Raw genomic sequence first — 21503 nt, forward strand, 5'->3', positions numbered from 1 at the left:
GGGAACTCAGTGGCATGGTCAAGTATAATAACATTTGCATTATAGGGATCCTAGACAGAGAAGAGAAAGAAAAGGGAGCAGAAAACTTATTTCAAGAAATAATTGCTGAAAACTTTCCTAATCAGGGAAAGGACAGACAATCTGGGTTCAAGAAACACAGAGAGACTCCAACAAGAGTAACCTCAGGATATCTATGCCAAGACAGGAAAGAATTAAAATGACAAGGGAAGGGGTACCTGGGGGGCTCAATTGGTTAAGAATTAAAACGGCAAGAGGCACCTGGATGGCTCAGTCAGTTAAATATCCAACTTTGGCTCAGGTCATAATCTCAACAGTTTGTGAGTTTGAGCCCCTTGTCCAGCTCTGTGTTGATAGCTCAGAGCCTGGAATCTGCTTCGGATTCTATGTCTCCCTCTTTCTCTGCCCCTCCTCCCCCCCCCCACCCCCCCCGCTTGCTTTCTTTCTGTCTCTCTGTCTCAAAAATAATAAACATTAAAAAAAATTAAATAAGACTTAAAATGTCAAAACATAGAGAACTGAGGGTTGATGGAAGGAAGATGGGTAGGGGATGGGCTAAATTGTGATGGGTATTATGGAGGGAACCTGTGTTGAGCACTGGGTGTTTTATCTAAGGTATGAATCATTAAATTCAACTCCAAAAGCAATATTACACTATATATTAACTAACCAGAATTTAAATAAAAATTTGAAAAAATAAAATGGCAAAATGTACTGATAAAGAGAGAATTTTAAAAGCAGCATGTGGAAACAGTAACACACAAAGGAAACCCCATAGGGCTATCAGCTGATTTTTCAGAAAAAGCTAGGCATGCCTGATGGGAATGGCATGTTATTTTCAAAGTGCTGAAAGCAAAAAAGTCTACAACCTAGAATACTCAGCAAGGTTATCACTCAAAACAGGAGAGAAATTTTCCCAAAAAATAAAAGTTAAAGGAGTTCTTCACTGCTACACTAGCCTTGTGAGAAATGTTAAAGGGTATTACTTAAGAGAGGGAAAAGACCGTAAGTAGCAATAAAATTATTTTTAAAAATTGCACAGGTAAAAGCAAACCTATACTAAAGGTAGAAGGTTAATCATTTATAAATCCATTATGGAAGTTAAAATATCAAACTAGTGAAATCAATAATATCAACCAACATTACTGAAGGAATAAATAAAAAAAGGAAAATATGTCAGATAAATAAAATTTGGACAGGGGTGTAAAAATATCATGCTTTTAGAATGGGTTTGAATTTAAGCAACCATCAGCTTTGTGAAAAAAATTTTAGTATTTATTTTTATTTTTTGATAGAGAGACAGAGCATGAGCAGGTGAGAGGCAGAGAAAGAGGGAGACAGAATCTCAAATAGGCTCGAGGCTCAGAGCTGTCAGCACAGAGCCCAAGGCAGGGCTCGAACCCACAAACCTTGAGATCATGACCTGAGCTGAAGTTAGACCCTCAACCAAATGAGCCACACAGGGGCTTCTAAGCAACCATCAGCTTAATATAGACTACTACACACATAAGATGTTATATATGAGTCTAATGGTAACTGCAAATCAAAAACGTACCATACCAAAAAAAAAATTAAAAAAAAAAAGAGAGAGAGAGAGAGAAAGAGAAAGGAGTCCAAGCATATTACTAAAAAAAAAGCCATCAAATCACAAGGGAGGAGAGAAGGAGAACTACAAAAACAATTAGAAAATTAATGACAAAATGGCACTTAGTACGTATCAATAATTGCTTTAAATACAAATGGACTAAATGCTTCAACCAAAAGATAAACAATGACTAATGGATTAAAAAAAACAAGCAAAAACCAAACAACAACACAACAACAATTTATATCTTGCCTATAATACATTCATTTCAGATCCAAGCCCCACACAGACTTAATATGAAGGGATGAGAAAAAAATATATACTGAAAATGGAAGTGGGGGGGGAAGTCTGGGGTTGCATATTTTTATCCCACAAAACAGACTTTAAAACAAAGACTGCAGCAAGAGACAAAGAAGGGCATAAATCAATCAACAAGAGGAATCAATCCAACAAGAGGATATAACAATTGTAAATATCCCTGTACCAAACATAGGAGACCAAAACAAGGCAATACGAAAGGGAGAAAGTGACAGTAATATTATAATAATAATAGACTTTAACACCCAATTTACATCAATAGATAGATCATCCAGACACAAAATCAACAAGGAAATAATGGCTTTGAGTGACATATGAGACCAGATAAACCTAACAGATATACACTGAACATTCCATTCAAAAGTAGCAGATGTGTTACAAAGCTATAATCATCAAGATAGTATGGTACTGTCACAAAAACAGACACATAAATCAATGGAAGAGAATAAAGAAAGAAGAAATGGACAAACAAATATATGGTCAACTAATCTTTGACAAAGCAGAAAAGAACATCCAATGGAAAAAAGACAGTCTCTTCAGCACATGGTGCTGGAGAACTGGACAGCAACATACAGAAGAACGAAACTGGTTTAGTTTCTTACACCATCCACAAAAATTCAAAATGGATGAGAGATCTAAATGTGAGACAGGAAACCATCAAAATCCTAGAGGAGAAAAGAGGCAACAACTTCTTTGATCGCAAAGAGAGATCGAAGCAGCAACTTGTCACTAGACGTGTCTCAGGAGGCAAAGGAAAGAAGCAAATATGGATAATTTGGACCTCATCAAGATAAAAAACCTTCTGCACAGTGAAGGAAACAATCAACAAAACTAAAAGGCAACCTTTGGAATAGAAGATATGTGCAAATGACATATCGGATAAAGAGTTAGTATCCAAAATCTATCAGGAACTTATGAAACTCAACACCCAAAAAACAAATCAGTAGAGAAATGGGCAGATGACATGAATAGACACTTTTCCAAAGAAGACATCCAGAAGGCTCATAGACATATGAAAAGATGCCCAACATCATTCATCATCAGGGAAATATAAATCAAAACCATAATGAGATAGCACCTCACACCTGTCAGAATGGTTAAAATTAACACCTCAGTAAACAACAGATGTTGGCGAGAATACAGAGAAAGGTGAACCCTTTTGCACTCTTGGTGGGAATGCAAAGTGGTGCAGCCACCCTGGAAAACAGTGTGGAGTTTCTTCAAAAAATTAAAAATAGAATTACCCCATGACTCAGCAATTGCACAAAGGATACAAAAATGCCGATTCAAAGGTGCACATGTTCCCCAATATTTATAGCAGCACTATCAACAATAGCCAAATTATAGAAAGAGCCCATAAGTCCACTGGCTGATGGTGTGTGTGTATATATATATGTATGTGTGTATACATACACACATACATATATATATACACACACACCACATCTTCTTTATACACACACACACACACACAATGTATACATACAATGTATACATACGATGTATACATGCAATGTATACATACGATGTATACACACACACACACATACATACAATGGTTTACTACTTGGTAATTAAAAAGAATGAAATTCTGCTAATTGCAAAGATAGAGTGTATTATGCTAAGTAAAATCAGGCAGAGAAAGACAAATATCATATGACTTCACTCATATGTGGCATTTAAGAAACACAAAAGATGAACATAGGGGAAGGGAAGAAAAAATTAGATAAAAAGAGAGATGGAAGCAAGCCATAAGAGACTCTAAAATACAGGGAACAGACTGGGGATTACTAGAGGGAAGGTAGGTGGGGGTTGTACTAAATGGGTAATGGACATTAAGGAGGGCACTTGTTGAGATGAGCACTAGTATAATATTTAAATGATGAATCACTGGGTTCTACTGCTGAAACCAATACTACCTGTATGTTAACTAACTTGAATTTAAAAAAATAGAATAGACCTTGTTTTCAAGTGCACATGGAACATTCTCCACTACAGATCACTTAAAGTTGCAAAACAAAAAACAACAACAAAAAACCCACAATAAATTTAGTAAGATTGACATATCAAGCATTTTCCCACATACAGTAATATGAAACTAGAAATTAATTATAAGAAAAAGCTGGAAAAAAACACCAACACATGGAGGCTAAACAACATATTACTAAACAACCAATGGGCAAACCAAGAAACCAAAGAGGAAATAAAAAATACATGGAGAAAAATTCTGGAAAATGACAACACATTGGTCTAAAATCTTTGGGATGGGGGTGCCTGGGTGGCTCAGTCGGTTAAGGGTCTGACTTTGGCTCAGGTCATGATCTCACAGTCTGTGAGTTCGAGTCCCATGTCGGCCTCTGTGTTGACAGCTCAGAGCCTGGAGCCTGTTTCAGATTCTGTGTTTCCCTCTCTCTTTGACCCTCCCCTGTTCATTCTCTGTCTCTCTCTGTCTCAAAAATAAATAAACGTTAAAAAATTTTTTTTAAATCTTTGGGATGAAACTAAAGTGCGTGTATTTTTTTTCTTTTTTGAATATAATTTATAGTCAAGTTAGCTAACATACAGTATATACAGTGTACTCTTCGGCTCAGGAGTAAATTTCTGTGATTCATTATTTACATACATCACCCAGTGTTCATCCCAACAAATGCCCTCCTCAATGCCCACCACCCATTGTCTCAACCCCCCCCAAAACCCTATACCCATCAACACCCAGTTTGTTCTCTGTATTTAAGAGTCTCTAATGGTTTCCTCCCCTTCTGTTTATAACAATTTTTTTTCCTTGCCTTTCCTCATGATCTTCTGTTAAGTTTCTCAAATACTCAGTGATGAAAAAGAATGAAATCTTGTCATTTGTAACAATGTGGATGGAACTGTAGGGTATTATGCTAAGTGAAATAAGTCAGAGAAAGACAGATATTGTATGTTCTCACTCATATGTGGTATTTGAAAAACTTAACTGAATTGCTTCTAAGAGGTCAGTTCATAGCAATACAGCACAGCCTCAAATAAGAAAAATCTCAACTGAACTACCTAACCTTACACATAAAGGAGGTAGAAAAAGGAGATAGAAAACCCAAACCAGTAGATGAATGGAAATAATAAAGATTAGAGCAGAAGTAAATGACATAGACACTATAAAAGAATAGACCAGATCATGAAGCCAGGAGCATGCTCTTAGAAAAGAACAAAATTGGTAAAGCTTTAGCCATATTAAAAAAAAAAAAGCCTCAAAAACACAAAATCAGAAATGAAAGAGAAGAAATAACAACTGAAACCATAGAGGTACAAAGGATTATAAAACAATATTATGAAAACATATATACCAAAAAAATCGAACAACCTAGAATAAATGCATAAATTCCTAGAAAGATATAAATTATCAAAACTGAATCAGGAAGAAATAGAAAACTTGAATAGACCAATTACTAGCAATGAAATTGAATCAATAATCAAAAAACTCCCAACAAACAGAAGTCCAGGATTGAATAGCTTCACAGGAGAATTCTGCCAAACATTAAAAGAAGAGTTAATAACAATTCTTTTCAAATTATTGCAAAAAAAGAAGAGGAGGGAAAGCTTCCAAATTCATTCTAAGAGGCCTACATTACCCTTATATCAAAACCTGATAAAGACACTATAAAAAAAAAGAGAATTATAGGTCATCTCTGAAGAACATGGATGCAAAAATCATCAACAAAATATTAGCAAACCAAATCCTACAATATATTTAAAAATTCATTCACCAATATCATGTGGGATTTATTCCTGGGATACAAAGATGATTCACTATTTACAAATCAATCAATATGATACATCACATTAACAAGAGAAAGGATAAAAACCATATTATCACTTCAATAGATGCAGAAAAAGCATTTGACAAAATACAACATCCAGTCGTGACAAAAACCCTCAACAAAGTAGGTTTAGAGGAAACATATTTCAACATAATAAAGGCCATATATGAAAAACCCACAGCTGGCATCATACTCAATAGTGAAAAGTGAAAGATTTTCTTCTAATATCAGGAACAAGACAAGGAGGTCCACTCTCACCACTTTTATTCAACACAGTACTGGGAGTCCTAGCTGTAGCAATCATACAAGAGAAAGGAATAAAAGGCATCCAAATTGGTAAGGAAGAAGTGAAACACTATTTTCAAATGACATGATAGTATATATAGAAGACTCTAAAGACTCGATCAAAGAAACTATGAGAAATTGTAAATGAATTCAGTCAGGTTTCAGGATACACAATTAATATACAAAAATCTGCTACATGTCTATACACTAATAATAAAGTAGAAGAAATAGAAATTAAGAAATCCCAATTTACAGTTACACCAAAAATAATAAAATACTTAGGAATAAACTTAAAAGACCTATATTCTGAAAACTATAGAACATTCATGAAAGAAATTGAAGACAGCACAATGGAGAGATATTCTATGCTCATATATTGAAAGAACAAAGAGTGTTAAAATTTATGTTGTACCTAGAGCTAACTACAGATTTAATGCAACTCCTACCAAAATACCAATAGCATTTTTCACAGAACTAGCACAAATAATCCTAAAATTTTTATGAAACCACAAAAGACCTTGGATAGCCAAAACAATCTTGAAAAAGAAAAAACAAAGCTAGAGGTATTAGAATCCCAGAGTTCAGAATATACTACAAAGCTGTAGTAATTAAAACAGCATGATATTGGCATAAACACAGTCACATAGATCAATATAACAGGATTGAAAGCCCAGAAAGAAAACTCTGATTATATGGCCAATTCATTTATGAAAAGGAGGCAAAAATACACAATGGGGAAAAGACAGTCTCTTCAACAAATGGTGCTACATGCAAGACAATGAAATGTCTGAAACGCTTTTTTACACCATACCAAAAACAACAACAACAACAACAACAACAACAACAACAACAACAACAACAAAACGACCTCCAAATAGATAAAGCCCTAAATGTGACTCCTGAAGCCATAAAAATCTTAGAAGAGTACACAGGCAGTTATGTCTCTGATAAGCTTCAGCAACATTCTCTAGATATGTCCCCTGAGGTAAAGGAAACAAAAGCAAAAATAAACTACTGGAACTAGACCAAAAAAATATTCTGCACAGAGAAGGAGACCATCAACAAAACTAGAACACAACCTACTAAATGGGAGGAGATATTTTCAAATGATATCTGATAAAGGGTTAGTATCCAAAATATATAAAAAATTTATCAACTTAACACCAGCAACAGATACTTCTCCAAAAAAGACAGATGTCCCACAGACACATGAAAAGATGCTCAATATCACTGATCATCAGGGAAATCCAAATCAAAAGTACAGTGAGGTATCACCTCATATCTCACACCAGTGACAATGGCTAGAATCAAAGGGAGAAGACATAACAATTATTGGTGAGGATGTGGAGAAAAGGGAACCCGTGTGCATTTGTAGGAATTTAAATTAGTACAACTACTGTGGAAAACAATATGAAGGTTCCTCGAAAAATTAAAAATAGATATATCATCAGTAATTCCACTACTGCATATTTACCCCCCCCCCCAAATAAAAATACTACTTTGAAAAGATTTATGTACCCCCTTGGTGTTTGCAGCATTATTTACAATAGGAAAGACATGAAAGCAACCCAAGTGACCAATGATAAATGAATGGATACAGAAGATGTGGTACATATATTCAGTGGAATAGTAGACATAAAAAAAAAATAATGAGATTTTTGACATTTTTGACGACAAGGATGTTCCTAGAGAGTGTTATGCTGAGTACAGTAAGTCAGAGAAAGACAAATAGCATATGTTTTTATTTGTATGTCAAATCTAAACATATCAAAACAGACAGACTCAAATACAGAGAACAAAATGGTGGTTGCCAGAGAAGATGTGGGGGAGGGAGGTGCACGAAGCAAAGAGTATTAAGAAGTACAAACCTCCAGTTATAAAATAGGACATAGAAATAAAAAGTGTAGCTTGGGGAATATAGTCAATAGTATTTTAATAATGTTTTATTGTGGCAGATGGTGACTCCACTTATTGTTTTGAACACTGAGTAATGCACAGAATTGTTGAATCATTAAGACGTATATCTGAAACTAATATAACATTGTATGTTAATTATACATGAATTAATGAATGAAAGAATGACTAAAATTTGTGATTTGAGTTTTATGAAGTCTTTCTTATACTGCACTAGAAAGGTATTCTCCTATACTACCATAATTTTTACCACTTAGACTCATCTCTTTCACCCTTTTGAGTTCACATTGTATATGGTGTTAGGCAAGAGTCCACTCCTTTTTCCCCATCTTCATATGATGAGACTCCATATGATTTTCTTAACACAGCATACTAAACTATTTCTCCTTTCCCTAGTAACGTGTGCACAATTTCTCATGTAAAAATTCTATATTTTTTAATTTGAGATTTATTCTTATTTGAACCAATGTGTATAGTCATATCATCCATCAATTAAAGTTTTTTTCTTTTCCTTTCTAATATTTATTCTCTTGCTTCTTCAAATATTATGTTATAGAGCAGTGTTAGTAGGACAATTATCTATATTTCTTAAAGAAATCCACCCAGACTTCATCTGTTAAGCTTTAATATTAGGTATAGGTTTTCTAACATAGCCTTAACCAAATAAAAAAAAAAAAAAAGATGTGTTCCATCCTAATGTTCTGAGTTTATTTTTAATCATAAAGAGTCATCAAATTTCATCACATCGCTCTTTCTACTTATATTGAATAAACGTATGATATTTTTAGTTAAGTATTACAATAAAATATATTCATAGGTTTTCAATGCTGAACCACCCTTGTATTCCTGAGATCAAATTTATTGATCTGGTTATATTTTAAATATGCCATTTGATATTTTATTTTGAAATTGTTCATCAGTGTTTATTAAACATAATGAGTTTATCACTTTCTTTGCATGCACTTTCCTAATCCATTTTAAAATCAAGATTATACTAGTTTCACTAACACAGCATACTTTTGTGATTTTAGAATTTATTTCAGCTTAACGTATTTTACTTTCTTAGAAAAATTGAAATACACATTGAGGAAAACAATGATCTCATAATGTATTATGCTTTGGATTTTCATGTTTCTCATCAATACAGAAAATATGTCATTATACCATTTATTTTGAGCAATTCTTTTTCATAACAACTTATATATTGCTTATGAAACTGATATTTAAGAAGAAATTTCATACTCATAACTTTCTTCTACACATTTTGCAACAAACTTTAAAAGAAAATTAATTTTTAAATGGGTATTTACTTAGATCTAGTGCTAAGACAATAATTACATGAGGTACTGAAAAGGCACTATAAGTGCACAATGGACATCATTCCCTATACTAAAGCTACCAGTTGTATAAGAAAGCCCATTGCTTAAAGAAAAAAACCCAAAAAACAAAAAAACAAAAAACAAAAAACCTTAGGAGAAGTCAGGGATGCTTTCAAGCCAGTTCCTTAATGATTACTGTTTAAGTAGCATCTCAAATAAAAAGTCAAAAATTAGAATTTTTCTATTTGTAAATTTCAATGTCAGATTTTATTTTTAAGGATCCTTTTATTACTGAATTATTTAGAATTAGCTAGGGCAAAAATAAAAGCAAAAGAACAAAACTAAAGAAAAGTAACTAAAGCAACTTCTTTTGCTAAAATAACTAAAGAAGCACATACCTACAGCTCAAGGGTAGACTTTTTGAAATCTTAGAGTTTTAAGTTCATTTAAGTTGCCAAATTGAAGTATTGTTGGAGGGTATTTTCTTTCCCAAGAGGTTTTCAGAAGATCTCTTGGTCAACATTTTTAAATAAATAGCAGGATACTTATCACAGGTTGCGTACAAACAGATGTTTCTGCATAGAAGTTCCATTAAGTAAGCGAGTATTTGTTGATTTTTGCTACTCTATGTGATGCATGGTATTATGTACTGTAAATTCAATAATAAATAAGACAGACTTTTTGTTCTCATTAAACTCAGTGTGTACTATGGGAATCAGACAAGTAAAAAGACATTTAAACACGTAAAAAAAAGGAGTACTTTTGACCACATTGTACAAGCTTATATTATTTCTAATAGAATTGGAAAAATAGAGGAAAGGAGGGCATGCTTTTGTTCTTTAAGACTAAAGACTGGATGGGATGCCTGGGTGGCTCATTCGGTTAAGTATTCAACTTGTGATTACATGTCAAGTCATGATCTCATGGTTCATGAATTTGAGTCCCACATGAGACTCTGTGCTGTCAGCACAGATTCTCACTCTCTCTCTGCCCCTCCCCACCCTCTCAAAATATATAAACATAAAAAGACCACAGACTGGAAGTTGCAAATATAATTTTCACCACAAAATTTCATTACAGTTTATTGGTAAAAGTGAAATGTTAAAATTGATATGTATATTGTGGTACATTTATGTGATAGGTAGCTGTAAAAAAAAAAATCAATAAGCTGTTCCTAAATGTATCGGCATAGATAGTTCTCTAAAAAGTAATGAGCTTTAAAAATTGCAGAATCCCTACCAAACAACACTTAGGCTGCCTGGTTCTGGAATTAACATATGTAACCACACCATGGTATGGCATATTTATACAATGTAGTATATAAGAGATTGATGGAGATATACATGGTACTACAAATGGATAACAGCCATGTATAATAAATATACACAACGAGGAATCAGAAAGCTAATGCCAAATTCATAACAGAGATTTCCTCAGAAGCAAGAGGCAGAATAACTGGATTTGGGAGGGAAACAAAGAAGCCCAAAGCATATATACATGTTTTCTTCAATTTATGATGGGGTTATGTCCCAAAGAATCCACCATAAATTAAAATATTATAAATCAAAAATGCCTTTAATACACTTAACCAACCACACATTTCAGGATAGCCTAGCCTACCTTAAATGTGCTCAGAATACTTAAAAATCCTACAGTTAGGCAAAATCACCTAACACAAAGCTTATTTTATACTAAAGTACTGAACGTCTCATGAAATTTGTTGAATAGTGTACTGAAAGTGGAAAACAGAACGGCTGTAGGGGTACAGAATGGTTGAATCAGTTGTTTACCCTTGTGGTCGTGTGGGGGAAGGAGCTGTGGCTCACAGCCACTGCCTAGCATCGATGAGAGAGGATCATAATACATATTGTTACTTCAAGAAGAGATCAAAATTCAAAAACTCAGGTATGGTTTCCACTGAATGCCTATCATTTTCACACCATCATAAAGTCAAAAAATTGTACACAAAACCATTGTGAGTTGGAGACAATCCGCATGTGATTTTCCGTATAGAGGTAGGTAGGTGGTTGGGTGGGTACATGGTTGGGTAGGTAGATATTCATTCCTAGATATGTTAGGCACAAGTATAAATTTAAGCTCACTTCAGGGAACAAATTATAGTTTTTTTTTTTTAAAAAATACAAACATTTCAAACAGACTTGACAATTTTTGGCCTATCCTTTCCTAGAAGGACATCTATATAAAAAGCCAACCTATAATCTGAAGACTGCCTTAGGAGCATGGAACAACAGCAAGGGGAATTGGATGATTGTAATTAACAATGATTATTACCAAGCTAGAAAATATCCATTTTATTAAAGTTGACATAAGGAGGCCTTCTTTTTGTGGGATGGGTAGAGCAGACTCTTTAAAAAACTCCAAAGCTCAAATTTAAACAGAAAAACATCAATTTGATTATATCAAAGGTGAGAATTTCTTATTAGCGTACACTGTGACAAAGATAAATAAAGATTACAGATTGTGAAAAATCTCTGCAGCATCAAAAGGACTCAGAACCGCCATAATATAGACCAAAAAATACAAAAACTCTGTTTTTAAAAATAGGCACAAGATACAAACAGGTAATTTATAAAAATCGTTACTCAAATAGTTAAAAAACTTATGAGAAGTTTCTTAAACTCATTACTAATTATTAAAGAAATATAATTAGAACATTGGCCTAGTTTCTGGATTATCTCATGTGTCTTTATGCAAGAGATCAATCACCTATGTCCACACTACAACATTTGAGTTCTTAGTTATGCTAAATTGAAGGACAAACATAGAACTTGGTGATTCAGCCAAGGTGAATGCTGTTCTCTGAGTGTGCAGCCAGCCTTCAGAAAACACACTCTATTTTGTTGTTCTAACTACAGTTACTTTGATTTTTCTCTTAAATCTACTTTCCATTTTTATTCCAATCACTATTTTCACATGATTCTTTAAAACCCCTTTGGAGAGAGAAAGTATGCTTCCACATTTAAATAATCAGAATTATACTGTGTCTAACAACCCTGAAATTCTTGGTTTTTGGTTTCAGGCATTACTTCATCTAAAGAGAACTCAGATAAAAGATAAGTAGCATGAATATTAAAAAATAGGTCTTGATGAAGAAACTAAGACATGAAGAGACTCAGTAGTGCATCCAAGATTACAAAAATAATAAGCAGGAATGCCAGGATTTGAACTCAAGGGTTCTGACATCAGAGACCATGTTCTTGACCACATACTTAGAAGTGGAGTCATTGAAAGAGACTATAAATAGCTAAGTATCATAGTGCTGCTTTTATAAAATGTGTTTTTTATTAATTGATTATCTTATCAACCCTACTCTTTGTCAGGCACAGCATTGAACACTGGGGCTACATTGCAGCCTAATGGGAAAGACAGGCCAAACAGGTGTTACATTATTCTGTGCTTAATAAATTCAGCATAATAAGTGCACTGGTGATAACATGTCATGGTATTATAAGAGCAGAGAGCAGGAATACCTAATATAGGTAGGAGAGATCCTAAAAGCTTTCTGAAGAAATGGCCAGATGAGCTAGAGTTAGTCATGAAGGGGGTTTGGGGAGGTAAAACAACTCCAAACAGGAAAAAAAATGCAGACAAAGTCATCATGAACTTTAGTGTGTTGAATCACAGAATGCAAAGTAGAAATGAGGTTAAAATAAGGAAAGATAGAGCTTAGATCTTGGAGGGCCTTTGGATAACGGCAGTGTTCAGACTTAATCCCATAAGTGAATGGGGAGTATAGAGTTATAGATAGGAGTCACATAAACACAGATGTATTTTAAATAGTTTTGGTGGCAGGATGGAATCTGATATGAAGGTATGTTATTCAAAATAAGCCAAGTTATGCTGTGGTAACAAATAAATTTCCAAATCTCAATGAGTTAATGTAGTAAATGATTATTTATTAAATATCCAAAGTCTGAAGCTGGCTGGATAGCCCTCCTCCACCTGATAGCTATACCATTTAGAATGGGTGTATATCAAGGTTACTGCAGCACAGAAGAGAGGGCTGGAGAATAGTGCAAGGTATTTTTAAGTATTGGGACTGGATGGGGTATTCATCAATTTCTCTCCTATCTCATCATTCAGGACCCTGTGGCATGACCCAATACAACTCCAAGAGGCTTTAGGCAAGCACTTGAGTGTCTACCACAGAATAGAGCACTCCTTTCACTCCTGTTTATAGTAGGCCAAATATACCTATAAATTATCATCATTTGGTTTGAGAAAAAATATTGTTTATTCACTTATTCAATTCACTCAAATGCTTTTCTGAGCACCTACTATGATCTATGCACTCACGTAAGTATCAGGGGGTTCAACCCTGTTCTTGTGGGTAAACCCTTATTTGACTCTCCACTTACACAATTGTATGTGTGCAGGACAGAGTAAGTGGGGTGGAAGGTGTAATATGAGCCAGATCCTATGCCTTATAGGCAATTTTAAGGACTTCAAATTAGACTGAAATGACAGGACTTTATAACATTCTTTGCAACAGAAGGACATGGTCTGATTTACTTTTTAAACAATCATTCTTACTGTTTTATTGAGAATAGAGGATGGTAGGATGCAACCACTGTTCTCTATTAGGAACTTATATAGTAATGCAAATGAGCAATGATGGTGGCTCAGATCAGGATGGAAGGATGGAGCTGGTAAAAGTGGTCAGATTCAGGGCTCCTGTGTGGCTCAGTTAAGTGTCCAACTTCAGCTCATGTCATGATCTCATGGTTCATGGGTTCGAGCCCCCCATCTGGCTCTGCGCTGACAGTGCAGAGCCTGGAGCCTGCTTCACATTCTGTGTCTGTCTGTCTGTCTGTCTGTCTCTCTCTGTCCCTCCCCCGCTCAAGCTCTTTTTCTCTCTCTCTCAAAAAGTAAATAAACATTAAAAAAAGTGGTCAGATTCTGGAAATACTGTGAAGATAAGGTATTTAGTTTTGAAGATAAAGTCATCAGAATTTTACGACAATTTACATGTGTGGTATGAGAAAAAAAGGTCTTGAGCTCACGGGAGAAGACCGTTCCAATCAACTAAGGGGAGATAAACCTTAATCATTAAAACTTTTCCAAGATGGCTTCAGAAGGGCTCTAGAGAATATTATTTTTCTAAATTACTCAGATCCAATAGGTACTTCCTTTAGAATTTCAAATGATAACAATGCTTATGGAAAAGTCTTTTTCTTTGATGGAAAACATAGCTCCAAATTTTCTACTTCTCTACATTGATAAGATTTCTTATAAATTTTATCTATATAGATCTCTTCACCAAAAAGAATAACTAGACAGTTGGCAAACTATGTAAATGTCTTTGTTTTTAAAGCCAGGTTAGCAAATATTAAGCCATGTTAGATTCATCTTGAGGTGACACTTCATTTACTATTTGTTAGGAGCATGTTTGCTTTATGGGAACCGCCCATATCTCTATATCTCTTAGGAAAATAAAACTGTTTATGCTATTTGTGAATTATTATTATTAGTAATATAGTAAGTAGAAAGACACTAAATAAGACATTTTGGTGATATGGTTCATCCACTGGGTATAAATTAGTAGAATAGTATGTCATATTTAAGTTCAATTTTGATGAAGGCAGGAAAGAGGGGAAAAACATTATAGACAAATAGAACAGGATACATAAATGCATGAATATGAAAGAGGATGGACAATTCATGAAAATAATAGAATTTAGGGATTATGAGAGGGGATAGTGTGTATGAAGTTTCAAGGAATACGAAATTGAAGCTGGGGAGGTTTGGTAAATTGATTATGAAGTTATGTATGGATAACATACCTGGTGTAACAAAAAGTTTCAATTTTACCTTTTAGTTAAGATAAATACAATGAAGTTGAAAATGTAAAAGTATGGAAGGGCCTTATGGGAGGAAGATGGTAGAAAATAGACAAAGAGAAGCTATGAGAAAGCCACCCAATGGAAAAACATAGTGAGAGACAATTTAATCTTTATAAATCCCAGAGAACTAAGTTTTTAAACTAGAACACATCTAGCAGGAATAATAAAGTTATGAACAATTATGTGGTTATACATTATTTTCTTACACAATGACAAAGTCCAGCTTTAATTTTTTTCTCCTACTAGGCTAAGGACGCCAGAAAGTTTTAATACTATAAGAAGCTCAGCCTGAAACCTAAAATGAAAGAGTCCCACTTTTCTCATTCAATATAATTATCTAGAATTTGCCCCACTCAAGTAACCAAGAAGGTCCAGAGTGATTGCACAATTTCCAGTATCTAGTGGAGTGCCTACTTTCTTCAGGAAAGTGGACAGTAGATACATATTAAAAAGCCATCTCCAAACACCAGTTTTATAAAAGTGATAGCAATGCATAAATCATAGTATGCATGATGCCTAGTATGAGGAAAACTTCAACACAACAAAAAGATACATCACATATAAAGAGGGAAGTAATATATATTAAATCACATAACCAACAAAGGATTAGTATCCAGAATATATTTTAGAATTTTTTTTTTTTACAAATTAATAAGTAAAAGACAAGCCCACGGAAAAATCAACAGAGGATCAATAGCTAATTCACAGATAATAAAACTGAAGTGTTCATTGAGCATATGTGAAAATATGCTCAAACTGTCTACTATTAGTGTTTATCTCTGAAGGAAGAGAAAGGGAGGAGAATTCACTTTGGAAAAAGCACAAAGGGAAATGATGCTTTCTGCAGGTGTAATATTCATTTAATGCCTTTAGACAATAAAGAACAGAGCAAATATTACTAAATGTTAACATTTGGTCATCTAGGTGGTAAGTGTATATATGTTTGGTTTGCTTTCTATATTTTCTTTTGTATTTTTGAAATATTCCTTAATAGTTAATTTACATATAGGATGATTTTACCGTCCTGTTATATGTTTCCCCATCTATCACTTTTATTAGGTAAAGTGATAAGGGAGGAAGTTATGTGTTAGAGGAAGAACATAAGAGGTGAGTTGGAATCCTAAATTCTAGTCCCAAATCTGCCACTTGACCACTGCGTGACCTTGAGCAAATCACTTAATTGTTGTGAAACTGATTCCTCATCTGAAAAGCCTAAAACATAGTATCTACCTTTATTACATAAGGTTGTTTTAAGGAGTGAATTATTTCATGTAAATGAAAGTGATGTTCATATGTGAAGAAAAGATTAAGAATTCTCAAAACCCACAGTTAATGTGAAATTAATTGAACATATAGTCTCATTTAGTGTCATTCTAAACATATAGAAACAGACATTAGAAACAAAGGAGACATACATCTTTTCTTACCGGATCAATTAGTTGGGAATAGAGTTCATGGCAATTGTCAAAAATATACTTGTATGTAGAATCCAGGCATGCCCTAACACAGTCCTTCACCACCATGCTGGCCTTTGGGGGACTTTGCAGCTCCAGAACCTGAGAGACAAATTATTTTCTTAAAGTCAAAAAATATAACACTGTAATCCAGTATCAACAACTCAAATAATCTTCAATAAATGTTTTTAGTTGCTATTTCTACATTCAGGAAAAAAGGTTTATTTTAAAACCTTTAAAACCATTTTAGTGTAAATGTTTAATTTTCTCATATGACGATGCAGTGAAAATGATCATAGTTGTAAATATTCAAATAGAAACACATGGAGGACCAATCACAACATTATTCATCCATTCATTCTTTTCAATCATTCAACATTTATCACCTACTGTGTGCACGACAATAGGATACCCCAGTGAACAAAGGAAGAAAAATCCCTTTCCTCATGGAGCTAAATTCTAGCAGATAATAAAAGAAACCAGTAAAATATATTCCATGATGGTGCACATTGAAAAGTAAAATAAAGCAGAGGAGATAGAAAACGTTTCAGCAGAATAGAACTGACAAAGAGGATGCAACACTAGGTGAATTCAGAGAAGTAAAAGGATGGAGCCAGGGAAAAAATCTATGTACAGACTATTTTAAGAACCTTAACTTTGAGTAAGGTGGGAAGGAATCAGACTCTTTCAGCAGAAGGGCAAAGTGATATAACTCAATTGTCATTTAAATGGCTTAAGAAAAAAGAATGAATGAATGAACACAACAAACAAACAAACACCTCCCTTAGGCTGCTTTAAGGTAGGCTATGGAAAATGTAGAAAGAACAAATAAGAGTCCAGGACCAGATGGCTTCCCAGGGGAGTTCTACCAGACGTTTAAAGCAGAGATAATACCTATCCTTCTCAAGCTATTCCAAGAAATAGGAAGGGAAGGAAAACTTCCAGACTCATTCTATGAAGCCAGTATTACTTTGATTCCTAAACCAGGCAGAGACCCAGTAAAAAAAGAGAACTACAGGCCAATATCTCTGATGAATATGGATGCAAAAATTCTCAATAAGATACTAGCAAATCGAATTCAGCAGCATATAAAAAGAATTATTCACCACGATCAAGTGGGATTCATTCCTGGGATGCAGGGCTGGTTCAACATTCGCAAATCGATCAACGTGATACATCACATTAACAAAAAAAAAGAGAAGAACCATATGATCCTGTCAATCGATGCAGAAAAGGCCTTTGACAAAATCCAGCACCCTTTCTTAATAAAAACCCTTCAGAAAGTCGGGATAGAAGGAACATACTTAAAGATCATAAAAGCCATTTAGGAAAAGCCCACAGCTAACATCATCCTCAATGGGGAAAAACTGAGAGCTTTTTCCCTGAGATCAGGAACACGACAGGGATGCCCACTCTTACCGCTGTTGTTTAATATAGTGCTGGAAGTTCTAGCAACAGCAATCAGACAACAAAAGGAAATCAAAGGCATCAAAATTGGCAAAGATGAAGTCAAGCTTTCGCTTTTTGCAGATGACATGATATTATACATGGAAAATCCGATAGACTCCACCAAAAGTCTGTTAGAACTGATACATGAATTCAGCAAAGTTGCAGGATACAAAATCAATGTACAGAAATCAGTTGCATTCTTATACACTAACAATGAAGCAACAGAAAGACAAATAAAGAAACTGATCCCATTCACAATTGCACCAAGAAGCATAAAATACCTAGGAATAAATCTAACCAAAGATGTAAAAGATCTGTATGCTGAAAACTATAGAAAGCTTATGCAGGTAATTGAAGAAGATATAAAGAAATGGAAAGACATTCCCTGCTCATGGATTGGAAGAATAAATATTGTCAAAATGTCAATACTACCCAAAGCTATCTACACATTCAATGCAATCCCAATCAAAATTGCACCAACATTCTTCTCGAAACTAGAACAAGCAATCCTAAAATTCATATGGAACCACAAAAGGTCCCGAATAGCCAAAGTAATTTTGAAGAAGAAGACCAAAGCAGGAGGCATCACAATCCCAGACTTTAGCCTCTACTACAAAGCTGTCATCATCAAGACAGCATGGTATTGACCAATGGAATCGAATAGAAACCCCAGAACTAGACCCACAAACGTATGGCCAACTCATCTTTGACAAAGCAGGAAAGAACATCCAATGGAAAAAAGACAGTCTCTTTAACAAATGGTGCTGGGAGAACTGGACAGCAACATGCAGAAGGTTGAAACTAGACCACTTTCTCACACCACTCACAAAAATAAACTCAAAATGGATAAAGGACCTGAATGTGAGACAGGAAACCATCAAAACCTTAGAGGAGAAAGCAGGAAAAGACCTCTCTGACCTCAGCCGTAGCAATCTCTTACTTGGCACATCCCCAAAGGCAAGGGAATTAAAAGCAAAAGTGAATTACTGGGACCTCATGAAGATAAAAAGCTTCTGCACAGCAAAGGAAACAACCAACAAAACTAAAAGGCAACCAACGTAATGGGAAAAGATATTTGCAAATGACACATCGGACAAAGGGCTAGTATCCAAAATCTATAAAGAGCTCATCAAACTCCACACCCGAAAAACAAATAACCCAGTGAAGAAATGGGCAGAAAACATGAATAGACACTTCTCTAAAGAAGACATCCGGATGGCCAACAGGCACATGAAAAGATGTTCAACGTCGCTCCTCATCAGGGAAATACAAATCAAAACCACACTCAGATACCACCTCACGCCAGTCAGAGTGGCCAAAATGAAGAAATCAGGAGACTATAGATGCTGGAGAGGATGTGGAGAAACAGGAACCCTCTTGCACTGTTGGTGGGAATGCAAATTGGTGCAGCCGCTCTGGAAAGCAGTGTGGAGGTTCCTCAGAAAATTAAAAATAGACCTACCCTATGACCCAGCAATAGCACTGCTAGGAATTTATCCAAGGGATACAGGAGTACTGATGCATAGGGGCACTTGTACCCCAATGTTTATAGCAGCACTCTCAACAATAGCCAAATCATGGAAAGAGCCTAAATGTCCATCAACTGATGAATGGATAAAGAAATTGTGGTTTATATACACAATGGAATACTACGTGGCAATGAGAAAAAATGAAATATGGCCTTTTGTAGCAACGTGGATGGAACTGGAGAGTGTGATGCTAAGTGAAATAAGCCATACAGAGAAAGACAGATACCATATGGTTTCACTCTTATGTGGATCCTGAGAAACGTAACAGAAACCCATGGGGGAGGGGAAGGAGAGAAAAAAAAAAGGGGGGGTTAGAGTGGGAGAGAGCCAAAGCATAAGAGACTCTTAAAAACTGAGAACAAACTGAGGGTTGATGGGGGTTGGGAGGGAGGGCAGGGTGGGTGATGGGTATTGAGAAGGGCACCTTTTGGGATGAGCACTGGGTGTTGTATGGAAACCAATTTGACAGTAAATTTCATATATTAAAAAATAAAAAATAAAAAATAAAAAAATAAAATAAAATAAAATAAAATAAAATAAAATAAAAAAGAAAATGTAGAAAGACCAGGGATGAGAACACTATAGTAATTTAGTCAATATAGTGCTTGGACTATGGTGTTAAGCTAGGAGCTGTTTAATTTGGGAAGGAAGAGCTAACAGGATCTGCTCAATGATTGGATAATTGGTGTGAGAGAAAGAGAGGAGTTAGGACCCCATGGTTCTAGCGTGGATAACTGATACAATGAAGGTAGGTTAACTAGACAAATAAAGCGGTACACAGGTGATGAAGAGCTTGGTTTCAGGCAGGTTAAGATTGAGAAGGTTGTTACGCATGGAAGTAGACATTTGCGTATGAGTCTGGACTCATGGAGATGCCTGAGGCTAGAGATACAAATTTAGAAATTATTAGCTTAAATAAGAATTCAAAGGAACAGGACTAGATGAGTATGGATACAAAATAGAAGAAGTCCAAAAATTAACCCTGGATAATGGTAGAATGATCGAACATGTAGTATGCAGAAAAAAAAGTTATCTTTGATCCATACCTCATACCATTAAAAACAACAACAACAACAAAAAAAAAACTTTCAAAATAAAACACAGGACTAAACATACAAGATAAAATAAAACTTTTAGAAGAAACAGGAAAATCTCTTTGTGACCTTGGTTTAGCCCAGAGCACTATCTATAAATCAAAAATTGCTAAAGTAGACTTCATCCAAATTAAACCCTTTTGCTGTACAAAAGGTACTGTTAGAGAATGAAAACATAAAGTACAGACAGGGAGAAACTCCTAGCAAATAAAGCACCTGACAAAAGACTTGTATCTAGACTATATAAAGAACTCTTTTTTTCCTTAAGTTTTTAAAATTTATTTTTAGTAATCTCTTTGCCTAAATTGGAGCTGGAGCTCATGACCCCGAAATCAACAGCCACATACTCTTCCACCTGAGCCCGCCAAGGGTCCCAAAGAACTCTTGATACTAAAACAAAACAAAACAAACTAATAAAAAATGGGCAAATATTTCAAAAGATTGTTCCTAAAAGAAAAATTCAGATAACAAATCAGCCCAAGAAATGATGACCAACATTATCAATAATAAATAAAATTAAGATGTAATATGATACAGTTGCACTATTAGAATGGCTAACAAAATAGTAATATTTAAAACCACGGAAAATACCAAGAGCTTTACCACAAGATATAGCGCAATTAGGATTCTCAAACATAGCTGCTAAAAAGGCAAACCCAGGAACCTCACTCCAAGGAAAGTGAAAGCTTATGTTTACACTAATAATTTCTACATAAATTTTTTTTAACAGTTTTATTAACAACCCAAACTGGAAACAACCCAAATGCTTGTAGTACATGCATAACCAAGAATGGCTACTCAATAAAAAGGAATGAACTGTTGATAACACTCAACAAGATGGATGAACAGCCAATGTGTCATGCTATATAGCGTA

The 21503-nt window shown here is 34.7% G+C and overlaps 1 protein-coding gene across 6 annotated transcripts in view; it reads right to left on the reverse strand.

The window, feature by feature from the left end:
- Positions 1-21503, reverse strand: part of UNC13C (unc-13 homolog C) — a 614642-nt gene that overhangs the window by 252854 nt on the left and 340285 nt on the right. For all 6 annotated transcript variants that reach the window (XM_058737680.1, XM_058737682.1, XM_058737681.1 and 3 more), the window contains exon 20: positions 16531-16659. In XM_058737680.1, the coding sequence (XP_058593663.1) occupies positions 16531-16659 (129 nt within the window). The remainder of the gene's footprint in view (positions 1-16530; positions 16660-21503) is intronic.

Source organism: Neofelis nebulosa, chromosome 7 (assembly GCF_028018385.1).
Source record: "Neofelis nebulosa isolate mNeoNeb1 chromosome 7, mNeoNeb1.pri, whole genome shotgun sequence".
NCBI classification, from domain to species: Eukaryota; Metazoa; Chordata; class Mammalia; order Carnivora; family Felidae; genus Neofelis; species Neofelis nebulosa.